Below are 14573 nucleotides of genomic sequence, written 5' to 3'. Positions count from 1 at the left end.
CAAGACAATGATATATATCAAATAGTGTTGTGTGGCAAGTTTCGTGCCAAACAATTCAAGTTTGAACTACTTTATGCGAGAAAGTGCCAAAAAGCCTTTAAAAACCTTAGATTCGAAATTTAGCACATAATTTCAAGCATATGACTATTTTATTGTATCTAACCATTTCAACACAATAATAATACCAAATAGGGTTGTGTGTCATGTTTCGTGTCAAACAAACCAAGTTTGAACCACTTTATGCGAGAAAGTGTCAAAAACGCTTAAAAAACCTTAAAAAAGCAACTTAGCACGTAATTTCAAGCATATGACTATTGTTTTCGATTCCTTACAAATATATACTTATATATACCAAATCATTTTAACCCTTAATATAGATATTTCATATTCTAATTCTATTTAAGCACTACATTATTTTATTCCAAAACTAAAATCATTTAGAATAATTAACATTTTATACTTCATACTTCATATGCTTTATATGCTAATTCTATATAACCAAACATAGTCTAATTTTGTACTTCATACTTCAATATTAAGCACTACATTGTAAATAAAATCGTATTAAAAATATAAATAATAAATTAAATCATTCAACCCTAAAAATATATGTATTCTAATTCTATTAATTAAAGGTATAAGTATAACAACAAACCACATTTTTAACAAAATACACAAATAATTAACAAATTAGTAGCATAAACTTGAAAAATGTAAAATTCACAAATAAATGATATCTTTAACACTAAATTTCTAAATTTACAAGTAAAGAAATAAAGATATAAACATGCAAATTAACAAAATAAATAGAAATTACCCTGATTTCGTGGGTTATGTATCTACAATGAAAAACAAAAACAAAACTTTTATAAAAAAGTTGCCCTAAATTTCGAGTGTTTCATGTAGCTTGCAAAACTTAAAGGGTTTTTTCCTTAATTATTTGTTGCGGGTCGGGCATTGAAGAACCACAGTATATAAATCATTTTTATTTTTGCTTAATTATTTTATGCTGCATCTACGTAAAATGTGGTTTTTTCCACTATTGCACATCCACTTTCGGCCACCATCACCTTTATCAACACCCACCACCAAATTGAACTCTTCAGCCTCTACGCAGCCCTTATCCCTCTCTACTCTCCAACACCACCAATCCTTTCCCACTACTCCACCACCACCAACCCCTCCTTGAACAACGCCTTGAGCAGCCTTACCTCACCTCCTCTCCCTTGGTGCAACCCCCACGAACAACTACCATAATCGCCCACCTCAAATTGCCCTACACCAAATTCGAACCACCACCACAACCATCCTAAATTCAAATCAATGTCATCTTTACTACACCTCTCCACCACCAAATTCGAGCACAAGTCCCCCACAAAAATTGACAACCATCTAATTTGACCAACACCATTTTGCATGGTATAGGTGTGCTATCGCAGAAGGAGGGAGGAGTAGTTCGCAACTGAGAGATATTGAAAGGAGTTGGGATTTTTTTTAATTAAAATTTAATAATTATCCTTTTTTTCGAGTAAAATTCAACTATTTTAAAAGTAATATTCCTATGTAAAATTAAATGTTTTATTATTTAAGATTAATCGACAGTTCGTATTATTGTAAAAATTAGTTAAAGGTCGTATTAGTTACGGTAATTTTTCGTAATAAATATTATAAATAAAGTTTTCTTTTTAATTACTTTATAAAAATTCTTCATATAATAGGGTTTTACAAGTTGTTAGTTTAAATGATGACATTTGAGGCTTCTACAACTATAAATGCTCCTCAATAAATCAAAGAAGTGCTACATACAACAAATATATATTTGCAACATTATTCACAAAGCTCATCATAAAATTTTTCTCAATCATTGTTATTTTGTATTCATTTGTTTTAGTCAAGAGTTACATTTATTTTAAACTTATATTCCTTTGATTTTTGATAAGGAAATTATAGATTCTTTTTAGGTGAACAATCGGTGTGAGTAGAAGATAGTGAAATCTTCTAAATAGATAAAGGATTACTAGAGATAAATAAAAGAGGTTTTGAATCTTACAGGTTACGGGAACCCTAAACAAGACGTAGGGAGTAGGCTATTTGTAGTTGAACCTCCATAACAATTACTTGTATTTTGTCTATCATTTACTTTCATATTTTATTCACTTTATTCAAAACTGCATATAAAATAGAATCTGACAAATAGTTTTGAAAGAGGTCTCAAAAGCTTTGAAACGACTTTCAAAGAGAAAAATAAAAATCCGCCAAACCCTTTGTTCATACTTCATGTATGATTTCAAGCGTCCATAATTGTTGTTTATTTTAATCGGTAACTAATCAATACTTATTAATTTTAGCTAGAGATGTTCAAAAAAACCAATATTTGGATAATTACTCTATCTTGTAACTGAAGTTTGACTATTACCAAACTTATAAATAAATCTAAAACTATAAAAACCAATGTGAGCACAGAAAACTCGATGTTGTTATAGTTTCCATATGGTTACCTTAAATTTCTAGTAACTTTATAAACATATTTTAAATTTGTAATAATTTTCATATTTTTTTTCACCAACTTTCTTTTAATACCTTTTTAAGGTTTATGTTTATTTTTTTCTCCATCAAATTTATTATCTAATAATATTATATTTATTACTATCGAAAATATTATATTTTTCTCAATTTTGGTGAAATATTTTGTGAGAACTTTATTAATAAAATAAAGTAGAGAAAAGAAAACTTGAAATTTTTGCAAAAGCATAAGGGAATAGAATAGGTAAAATATTAAAAGACACTTTAACGTAAGTAGGCTAGCTCCAAGTGGTTAAGTATTTTCATCGAAAGCCCCAGACCCAACAAATGGAGTAATGTTAAAATTCAATATAAATGGTGATGGCCAGTGTAAAAGTTGTCAACAATGACATAACCTTATCTTATTACTAATAAAGAATTAATTAATTAATATAATCAACTATTAAATCATTGAATTCAGTACAGTTAAAACGTTACACCACTGAAATACTAGTACACCTCCAGTCCATATAGAACCCCAGCGTGCATTTCGGGAACGTTATTTACAAAATAAACTTGTACGATTTTTTGGAATGCTTGCCACGTCAGTAAGCTATCTGAACCGGCTTGATGACACTTCCCAACCGCCCGGTTTACTTCCAGTGTCTTAGCAACCCGGTCTAATCCACCGTACAAGCAATTACAAAAGCGCATCATATATTTAATATCATAAACCCGGTTGCCGAAAAACACTCTCATCAAAGCTAAAAACTCGTATAAATCAGACGGCAAACGACGGCGCGTGAGAATTTTAATCAAGTAACCAAAATCATAAGCACTGTGAAACGTAACCCAACTCACTGAGTCATTGCAAACTAATCCAGAAGACATCATGAACTCAGCAAATCTCTCGGAGTCAATCCCTTCTTTCTTGTTCCTTTGAAAATCGATACCCTGTTTTCTGAGTAATTCTATAGAGTCGTGCGCGTGAGGATCACGTTCCACATCGAAGTCAGAGAAATTAAACTCCCAGATGAAGCAATTGTTGGTACCCAAATCAGGTAGATTACCAGAAGCATCGGATAAGGTAAGCCCAACTTGGATGAGATTTAAATCATCAACGTTGGATTTGAGGAAGCGATAAAGATCGGAGGGTCGGCGATGGGCGTAAGAGTTGGGTTTGTGGGGACGGTGGATAACGCCAGGAAATTCAGTGTCCATAGAAATGAAAGGGTAATGATCAATTAAAGTGGTAATTAATTGAAATTCAGAATGCAAATTAGAAGCCCAAACACTCCTAATCAAAATTGGTTTGGAATCATCTTTAGTAACCATTGTTTGTTTCTATCCTTGTTCAAATGTTGGGGTAAGAAAAAAGAAGAGAAAAGTCGTGCGGGAAGAGTTGATGATGGAATTGGATGATAATGGAGAGACTAGAGTTTTATTATATACTTCTGTAGTTGTGAGAAAAGAAGATAAAAGGAAGTAGGAGAATAGGAGGATGGCTGCTGCTTTGTTGCTTCCAAGAAGGGGGGGATGAATGTGGATTTTAAACACACATTTTTGATTTTACAAACACTCAACTAGTCATCACGTTTTCTAATCTAATAATAATAAAAAAAAAATTTAAAAAAAAAAAAAGCGTATTACAAGTTACAAGTGATAATGAGGTCCAATTTCAACGCGGATCACTTTTGACCATATGATATTTAATTTTAAACTTTGATGAACAGAGAAGTGGTCCACTTTTCTATGCTACTTGACTACATCTAACAAGTACAAAAGGGCTTACTCTTAAAACAGTGATAGTCAATCAACCGTTTGATTAGTCGTCTAACGCATGTAATTTTGGAGTTTAATAACAAGAATTCCCATATATATCTTCATGAATCATTATTGAGTGTCCTGAAGTCTCAACTCTCAATTCATGCATGTTTTTGAGTTTAATATCACTTTTTTAAATATAATTTGGTCAATTTTAAAATTGTATGTCACGACGGGTCATGCTCAGATCAGGTCGGTTAGTTACATGTCGATTTAACAATAATTATTCGCATTATCAAATTTGCACGGGTTCGTGACCAGTTGAACATCGAGTTGAGGGTCAATTGGATTCGATTTGTCATCAGTCTATAATTGCTTCTGTTTTTCTAGACACAGATCGGATTCAAACTTTAATTTTTAGGTAGTTATCGATCAGAAATTACTATCTATCAAATTAAGTTCATAGTTAATTTTATATTTAATGTATGCTTATTGACTTGTAAAAAAAATAATTAGTAGTAGTTGTCTTATTTTATAATAAGACAAATTAATCTATTTCAATTATTCCGGTTGGTATTGATCAAATTAAGTTCATTGGCGGTTTTTTTATTTAATGCATGCTCATTGACTTGTGAAAAATCATTACTAGTTGTTTTATTAGATAATAAGAAAAGGTAGTCTAATTCAATTGTTCTAGTTGGTATCTATCGATCAAATTGCATTTATAGTCGGTTTTTATTTAATGTATGCTCATTAATTTGTGAAAAATAATTACTAGTTGTTTTATTAGATAATACTCCAAAACAAATTAATCTATTTCAATTGTTTAAGTTGGGGATATAATGGTTGTTTGTTAACACTTACTAGTCAAATTAGTTTTATAACAATGTGAGGTTTCAGATTTATGTTATTTTGAATTGTTCAAAAGCATTTTTTCAAGACTTACAAACATTATAAGAGACTCTAGGAAAAGTCAAGAACTACCACTCTCCTTATATGGTTTGATACTTATCTCAAACTATTAATGAAGATGGATAACCTTAAAAAGATAATGTTCCACTATACAATAAGTAAAGAATTACTACTATCCTTCTATGGTTTTGATAATTTGTCTCACATAAATAGATAAAAAATGCTAATTATAGCGATATAATTAAAATTAATTTCTCAGTTAAATGTCTATCAAGTTCATGAGTTATAATTTATCTGTTGCGCCTAAATTATATTATTTCGTCTTATGATTAATAAATTAATTTATTTAATTAATTTTAATGTGGGAATCTACAAGAAAAGTGAACAGTTACATTTACAAAGGTTTAAAGGCATGTCCTTGTTGATAAATGAAGAATAATAGGCTCTTTTACATAGGTATAAAAGCAAATTTTTTTTCTTAGTTGTTTATCAAGTTTATAGGTCGTAATTTATATGTTGGATTTAAACTTTATAATTGTTCTTGTTTCCTTTTAGTGGAACAATTAATTACAAGTTTAATCTCTTGATTCAAATTAATCAAAGATTAATGCTGGTGATGTGGACGTTTGTCTTTACTATCTTATCAAGTTATGCAATAAGACCACTCTTGAAGACACGTGTTCTTGTAAGAAGCAACAAGGAGTTAGCAGGGCCTGAAATATTTTTCTAGGAACCCACTCTGACGCCCAAGTTAGTATCTAATTGACACAATTTGCCTAATAAGTCCTTTTAGGAGCACACTGACTACAAGGTGGATTACTACTTAGGACTTATTTTGACGTGAAGTCTTTGTAAAAAGGATAATTATTGAAGATGTTCCTTATATCTGACAAATGTTCTTTTGAAGATTAATGAGAATAATTGTATTAACTCTCTTATATTTATGATTATGCTTTTAATGTTTTTCTGAAAATCAACGTGGGTCCTTGAAATTCAGTTGTAATAACTCTTTTGCAATGAATTACTAAGAGTTCTTTGTGTTTCTTTAAACAGTAGAAAATTAGTTGCTCTTTTTTGTGTGTCCTTTGAGGAGTATTTATAGCCTATTTGTTACACCCGTCATTTTTATGACGTCATTAATTATTATTATTATTATTATTATTATTATTATTATTATTATTATTATCACTTTTGGAGATTTTATAAATATATTAAGTTATTTTGAATTGTCTTAATAGATACCTTTCACATACGAATTTAAACATTAACATACTTATATTAAAAATAAATTTGCGATTACTAAAAATAAAGAGGTTTGAATCAAAATTATTATTTTATTAGAATTTGTGAGCACACATAAATAAGCCTTCTTAGTTGGGCATTTCAAGAGAATTTAGAAAATAAATAAACAAATAAATAATAATAATAATAATAATAATAATAATAATAATAATAATAACAATAACAATAACAATAACAATAACAATAACAATAACAATACAATAAAACAATAACAAGAACAATACCAAGAACAAGAACAAGAACAACAACAATTATTATAGTGATAAAAGAGCTTGAAACCCTTGTTGCTCTACTAGCCGTCATTTTCATCCTCCCTCTCTTCTTCTCTCCTTCTCCCTCACTTCTCACGCCACCATCCTCCCACAGCAGCCGACAGCACCGCCAGTCACAGCAGCCATGACTTCCTCCCCAAATAGCGGCCAAGCTATGATGAGCCAGGCTGTGTGTCGCCAGTTAGCAGCAGCTGAGGCAGCCGGCTTTTGCTCCCTTCCAACCGGTTTTGGCCTTGTGCTACCACTACCACAACCTTCACTTACCTCTTCACCATTGGTTTTGCTAGTTTTAAACCTTGTAAGCCATCTCCTCTTCTTCCATTTGATTCTTCTTGTTTCAATTAGAAGTTTTATAAAGTTTATGTGTGTGATGTTGATTTTTGTGTTGTATTCATTGAATCTTTTTGTGGGTAAGAGTTTGATTGATGAATTGAACATATTTATGATTTAGCATTTGAAGTGTGATTAGAAATTATAGTTTGTGTTGATTGTGTGTTAGTTTCTTTGAATTTTACTATGAGTAACAATTAAAGGTGTTATCTTTGAAATTAGTAATAGTATGGGCTTTCATGTACATTATGATGGTGTATTGGTTTATTGATTCTTGCTATGGATAATGGTTAAAAGTATTATCTTTGAACATGAAATGACTATTTGGATTTAGAAATGAAATTACTAATGATGTGTGTTTTATGCTATATTTTGGTGATAATTGATTAAATAACCTTAAAAGTTGTTTTAAAACTTAGTCGATTGGTTATTGTTGTGATAATTAGTAATGGTGATGATTTTAGTTGACAGTGAAAGTGATTGGTTGTTAAATTGGGAATAATAGTTACTAATTGTTGTGGTTTGATTGCTGCGAATTACTAGTGCTCTTATTAGGTTGTTATTGAAGTCATAATGCATAATGTTAGTAAGCCAAGCGCATAATGTCAACTTATCGTCGATGGTTGCAAAAGTTACTTGTCGTGTTTTGATTATAATTTTTTCTAGCTTTGGAGAATGTGACAAATGATATCGCGATTCGGTAACTCTAAAATTTACCTTATTATTGTATAAGTGTTATATTAAAATTGTAAGGCTTAGTTGTGATTAGTTATTTATGGGTAACGCAAACCAATGTACTCAAAATTTGTTGATAAGAAGGAACGATTCACATATGCTTTTACTTTTAAATTGGTGAAAAGACTTATGTTGTGTTGAGTTAATGATTTTGACTTGTATTGAATGAGTTGTGTATGTGCTAAAGTAATCGAAAAACTCATGTTGAATAGGTGATAGTGGTTATTTTGGTATTTAGTTGGTATGACAAAGTAGTTAAGGGGATTTATTAGTTTTATTCCTAACTTGTATAGGTTTCTAGTTCATAAGAGGAAAATAGAACCTTAGTTGGGTGAATTTTGTGACTTTTGGTCATGCAGTGACGCTTACAGGTATGTACACGCAATAATTAACTGTTATATACAATTTTCCTTCAAGAGATCATTGTTTATTGTATTGTGATAATATGCATTGTAAACTATGAAGTACTAGTGAATACACTTTGTACGAAAAGCTATCGACTATGAAATCCTTGCGCTTAGAATAGTTATAGAGAATGAGAGTGTTAGTAGAAGGCGGGGACCACCCCCTTATTTATTTAAGAATTGGATTATGCCTTACTTGGAGTTAGAATGACTCCTTTATAGGTGAATTTCATATTTTGTTGAGTGACTCAGTGGTTTTGGCGTGCTACTATCCCAGGGCGCTCATTAATAGGCAAAAGTGGGAGTTATTCCCATCTGATAAAGTATTAGATTATGATTAGCTGGCGTGAGTCAACTAGATTATGTCCAGTTAATTTAGTAGTCCCCTAGGAGAGATCTGATGGGATCACCGTAAGGGGGGTATGAGCATGCTTTTGTCATGGGCGCCGGATGGCCGATACCACCCCTTGACCGAGGTGTTACCATGCGAGCCTTGCAAACCCCAATATGGTGGCCTTTTCACTGGTTTAGTACCCCAGTGTGTTAGTTTTTCCCGAAGGTAGGACCCGAGAGGGTCAGCCGGAGGGGGCATGAGCTCATACTTTGCCATGGGCGCCGGATGGCCGATAACGTCCTTGGCCGTGTCATTATGCCAGGAAGTAGAGAAAAGATCCACTGATAGAAAGTTATTCAGTGATAGAAAGTTTATTCATTGATTGAAAGTTATTTAATGATAGAAGTTTCATTCTTTGATAGTTTGCTTACACATTGATAGAACGTTTACTCATTGATAGAATATCTACTCATTGATAGAATAGTTTATGCTAGTGAGAAGTGTGCCTAAGTTAAGTTACCTCAGGGGTATTACAGACTATGATCACACTTACCTTAAGATAGACAAGCTCTATAAAGTCATGTGTTTGGTATTCTATTAATGCCTTGGTTGAGTTGATACTATGCGTGTTTTGCAAGAGTTTATGTTTTGAAAAGAAGAGTGTAAAGACCTGCATTCTATCTAAGAACACATGGTTCGGGTTGGAAAGGACGTAATGAGATCAAGAAGTATAAGTGGACGATAAACGGTTACTATCTGTGCTTGTGTCTTATGAAATCATCTTATGTTGTTGTATAACATAATGTTATCTAGTAGTTGGCCTTATTATATTCGATGCTAGTTACTAACGTGTACGTGCTTGTGTTTGTGTTTGATTGTTGATGACTTTCTATGATTGTCCTGCTATGACACATTAGTATTTGGTCTAATGTCGAGCAACAAGAAGATCATAGACAAGCGTAGCAGGTAATGGAGCTTCTTTTGCATTGCATTAGGGGAGAGTGATGAGGGCGAAGCATAACCTGTGTCATATTGCTATCTTTCAATTTTGTAGCTCTTGTTATCTTTTGTAAACTTTGGTTGTATATGTTTTGTTATGAGGCCTTGTGTCCTCCCTTGCATATTTGTATTTTCGTTGCGTATTTTATAACTCTGTATGGTTTGAGGAGTTAAGTCATTTTAAAACGCAAGCATTGACACTGGAGCTACGATCCATGCTTGGCATGTTGATTTGAGAAGCCGGTGACGAATCATTCCGCTGTGGTGTGAGATTTTAATGGTCATGATGCCTTAGATTAGTTTAATGTTTTATTGTGCTAATTGCTCTACCATATGTTCGATTTTTAGAAGAGTTTTTGCCGAAATTTCCACTCACCTTTTTTAAGTTAATATTTAACATTTATCTAAATTCTTTTCCTTTTCTTTTATGTAACACTAAAATTTCCTCCCGTCCTTTACAGTTTTGGTCTCGTACAAGGGGTCGGAAATTCAGGGGTGTTACACTATCATTGGATGTATAGAATGTTTCTTCTGAAATTTATCAATCCCCAAAATTCCCTTATATGTTCCTCTAGTTGTCTTTTTACATGTTGATTTCTCCTTCTTCTTAGTGGCTTTTCTTCTATTTTAGGTGACACTTCTCATTTCTTTCGTTAACACATGTCCTACTACCTTATACCAATCTCAACAGTAGACAACTATCCTCTTGACCTTACGTTAACATTTCATGCACTAACATTCTTGACATTCCATTTCCACGTTCTCTTTAATCTTTCCAGATTCCTCAATCTTAAGCTCCCAGATTTTCACCTGATCTTATTATCTTCTCCCAAAATAATCCTGATTTATCATTTCCAGAGGATCTTTTGCCTGATGGCTGATATTTTTACACATACAATAATTATGAATTTTAATTAATAATTTATTAAAAATGTGGAATCCTATAAGAAAAGTGAAGAACTATTACTCTAAATATTGTTTGATAACTTGTCCCATACTGATAAATTAAGAGTTTAAAACTCTTTCATAGAGATATAAAAACAAACTTATTTTAAATTTAATTGCCCATCAATTATAAGCCATAATTTATATATTGGGTATAAAAGTTATTATAATGTCATTGGAGAAAAGAATGATTCAAAAATTCCATTGTGAAAATTTACAAGTAGCGAAGAACTGTTATTCTTGGTTTTTATATACTAGTTGTGGGGTCGCATGCGTTATAATGCTATTTTATATTCTTTTATTAACAATAAAATGAATAAAAATAGTAAAACATCAATCTGTTGTGTTATGTGCATTGGAAATAATGATTTGCGGAAGACTAATTTACTGAAAATCTTATTAGATATATCATCATGGAGCTATAAGTAAAAGACGTCTATAAAAAATAATTACCTCACTTTAGATATCCGTTGTTGTCTGTGAAAAAGATCAAAAAGTAAATTTAGACATGAACGTGTGAAAAATTGATAATTAAAATGATCATTACCAACTACAATCAAAGAAAATATTCAATTTTTATTGTCACAATCCAGGAAAGTTAAAAGCATAAAAGTAATTGCATAAAAATCAGTGATAAAATGAAGTAATTTCAATACTAATGTAAAGCTACTAAAAATCTATATAAAGAGTACAACGATATATGAGGACACACTGCGATACCCCACTTGCCAATCGACTGCTCCCGCACGTCACTTGCAATCTAAAATCAAAACAGATAAATATTAACCACGGAAGGTTGAACGGGTAGATACACTTCACGTAAAACATTTTTCAACTTTAAATAAAATATGGTTTGAAAAATAGGGAGAAGAGTATAGCACAGAACATTAAAAACAAGATCCTACACCTTTGTGCGCACTAATTATCTAGTTGACAGGATGCTCCATAACTCTAGGGCTATGTCTCTCTCGGCTGAAGCTAGCCAATGTCTTAATGGCAACTCGTCTCAAAATATAGCAGAAACCCAATTGTCTCCTGCTCACAATATAATATCAAGGAGGATAGACCTATGGTCTTTTAAGTGTCACTCCATGTAACAAATCAACGTCAAGATATAATTTTCATGTCAAAATTTCAAATATTAACAATGATGCACATAATAGAAAATCAGTCTGGCTAGTCTCTTTTTAGAAGAGAGGCACTATCCACTTACCTATAGCTCAGTTGTCGGATGCCCATCAACAACAACTACTAAGAACAACAAAATGATTTCTTTACGAAGTCGTCTTCTGGATCAGATAATAATATCAGTAACTAATAGTAAGTGAATCGATATACATTGTGTCATACAAGAACTAGACTCAATTAAATTTTATCCTATTGCATCTCCTCTCAAATGGTCCACTATACTAAATGATTTATTCAATCGCTAATACAATATTTGCATGATATGCAATTAGTACCATAAATTAATACGCTCACAATCCAATTATTTATCATACTACTAATTACATAACTTTGTATGTATACATATATATTTTAATCTAATGTCCATATGCCTACTTACAAATGATATTATATATATAAAATCTTTTACATGGTACAATACTAAAAAGCAAATTAGTGTAAGGAAGAAAGAATTGGAGTTGGAATGTGAGTATACTCCTACAGTGGGTCAAATAATTAAATGAATAAATATGAACAAATTGATTAACAACAGAGTAGTAAAAAGTAAAGCAGTAAAATACTTACCCTACCAAGTGAAGGAGGAGTAATTAGGAAAGAAAATAATGAGATCTTGCGTTGGGCCCAGAGCCATAGCGATAAACAATGAAAGCTGCTGCCTTAATTCGATTCTCGGTAACATTATAGAGAAAAAAAAAAAGAATGGATTTTGATGTAAACTGTCAATCAACAAAACAAGGAACTGTGGGAGAAGGAAAAGGAAATAAAACTTAAATAGGGTTTTGTGTTCATTGTAGAAGAGATGAAATAAAAAATTTAATGACTATGATTTATTTATATAGCAAGTAATTAGGGTTAAGGTTTAATTTTTTTTATTTGGGTAATTATAGTGAGGCTCATAGCTACAATGTTATTTAAGCCCAAATATAAAATGTAGTACTACTTCAACCCAAATAATTGATTATTTTTTCATGATACAAAAATACTACTCAACCTCATTATTATCTTTAACTCTAATAAATAATATTTATAATTAATTTTTAAAATTTCAGAATGTTATATTGAAAAGACAATTATCCATATATTTTTTAATGACTTAAGCACGAAATTCATATAAATTGAATAGGCGATTTTCTAAAAAAAGATTGTTATGATCAATAAAAGTTTTAATATACAAAATATCCCAATGGATTCAAGATACTAAAGCATGAAGCAAAAAACAATTGAAATCTCCCCAGGTATATCTCAATCGGTTTCGCTCGTAGTGATTGAGCAATTTCTTTATACGATACAATATGTTCTTGTTTAGTGAAGATAAATTAATAGTAGTAATAAGTGTATTGATTATTAAAGTTAAGGATTTGCTAAGGTTACATTTCAGAGATTTGTGACTCACATAAGTAGCTGGACTATATATTTTATCGAATGTTTTGCCAAAGAGTTCTGCTATAGTGTCATTGAATGCAGTTAGTTGGATGAGCCCGTGCTATCGTGGGCGTCAAAAGCGAGAGTTAATCTGATAGATGACAAAAACAAACATGTACGTGTTTGAGAATTTTTAATAAAGCTGTACATATGAATTTTATGAACCAACCATAGCTTAGGGCCTGTTCTCTTCAACTTATTTTATGAACTTTTTACTTATTCTTATTGAAATCAAATTAGATCAAATCGGATCAGACCAAATCAGATCAGATCCTACCAGACCAGATCAAATTATTATTATTATTATTATTATTATTATTATTATTATTATTATTATTATTATTGTAATTATTATTATTATTATTATTATTATTATTATTATTATTATTATTATTATTGTTACATTATTTATTATTATTATTATTATTATTATTATTATTATTATTAGTTTTATTAATAATAATAACAACAACAACAACAACAACAACAACAACAACAACAACAATAATATTATTATTATTATTATTATTATTATTATCATTACTGTAGGTGTTATAAAAATAATAATTTTAATAATTAATTAATTAATTAAATTAATCAAGTAATATTTAATTAACAAAATTATTAAATTAATTATTTAATTAATAAAATAGTAATACATAAATAATAATAATAATAATAATAATAATAATAATAATAATAATAATAATAATAATAATAATAATAATAATAATAATATTTTGCCAGTTTCAGTCACTAACAAAATCAACAGCATCTGTTAACAATTCCTATGACATGGAGTCAGTCAAGGCACAAAGCATGGGAATATTGCCTGGAAAAATCTGTGTAAGACAAAGAAAGGTGGAGGCCTAAGCATTAGGAACTTGGGGCTATGGAACAAAGCTGCTATAGGAAAACATATTTGGTCTATTTGCCTCAAGAAAGACAACTTATGGGTCAAATGGGTTCATGCGGTTTATATCAAGGACCAACTATGGGAGGATCACAGGCCTCCTGTCACAGCAAGTTGGATTTGGAGAGATCTATGCAAGCTAAGAGATGACATTATAGGCCTAGTACAATAGCAGTCCAGCACGACTTACAGCATCAGAGGACTATACAAGGACCTGCTACCTCCAGAACTTAGTATCCCTTGGTGCAGGACGGTCTGGTGTAGACACTCAATTCCTAAGCACCGTTTTATCACCTGGCTCACCATAAAAAACAGATTGCAAACTCGAGACAGATTGCTAAAACATAACCTGATTGTAGATGCTACCTGTGTTTTATGTAACAATGACATAGAAACTCATGATCACTTGTTCTTTTATTATTCTTGTAGTTTTGTTATTTTGCAGCAAGTTATGCAGTGGCTGGGATGTAATTTTACAACCAAATCATTGCAAACCATTCTTTACAGGTGTGGTAATATTAAAGGCAACAAGATGAAGAAGCGTGCTTTGT

The 14573-nt window shown here is 31.1% G+C and overlaps 1 protein-coding gene across 1 annotated transcript; it reads right to left on the bottom strand.

Annotated features, from left to right (window-relative positions):
- Positions 1-2899: 2899 nt before the first annotated feature.
- LOC130812726 (probable CCR4-associated factor 1 homolog 11) lies at positions 2900-4063 on the bottom strand. The gene has a single exon (XM_057678300.1). It carries the CDS (start codon positions 3835-3837, stop codon positions 3013-3015), a length of 825 nt encoding a protein of 274 aa, XP_057534283.1. The 5' UTR covers positions 3838-4063; the 3' UTR covers positions 2900-3012.
- Between the last annotated feature and the right edge of the window lie 10510 nt (positions 4064-14573).

The sequence above is a fragment of the Amaranthus tricolor genome, chromosome 5, assembly GCF_026212465.1.
Source record: "Amaranthus tricolor cultivar Red isolate AtriRed21 chromosome 5, ASM2621246v1, whole genome shotgun sequence".
Taxonomy (NCBI): Eukaryota; Viridiplantae; Streptophyta; class Magnoliopsida; order Caryophyllales; family Amaranthaceae; genus Amaranthus; species Amaranthus tricolor.
This window is presented reverse-complemented; position numbering and strand designations above follow the sequence as displayed.

Excerpts from the sequence above, each read along its gene's own strand:
- LOC130812726 (XM_057678300.1), bottom strand. The coding sequence starts at position 3,837 with ATGGTTACTAAAGATGATTCCAAACCAATTTTGATTAGGAGTGTTTGG.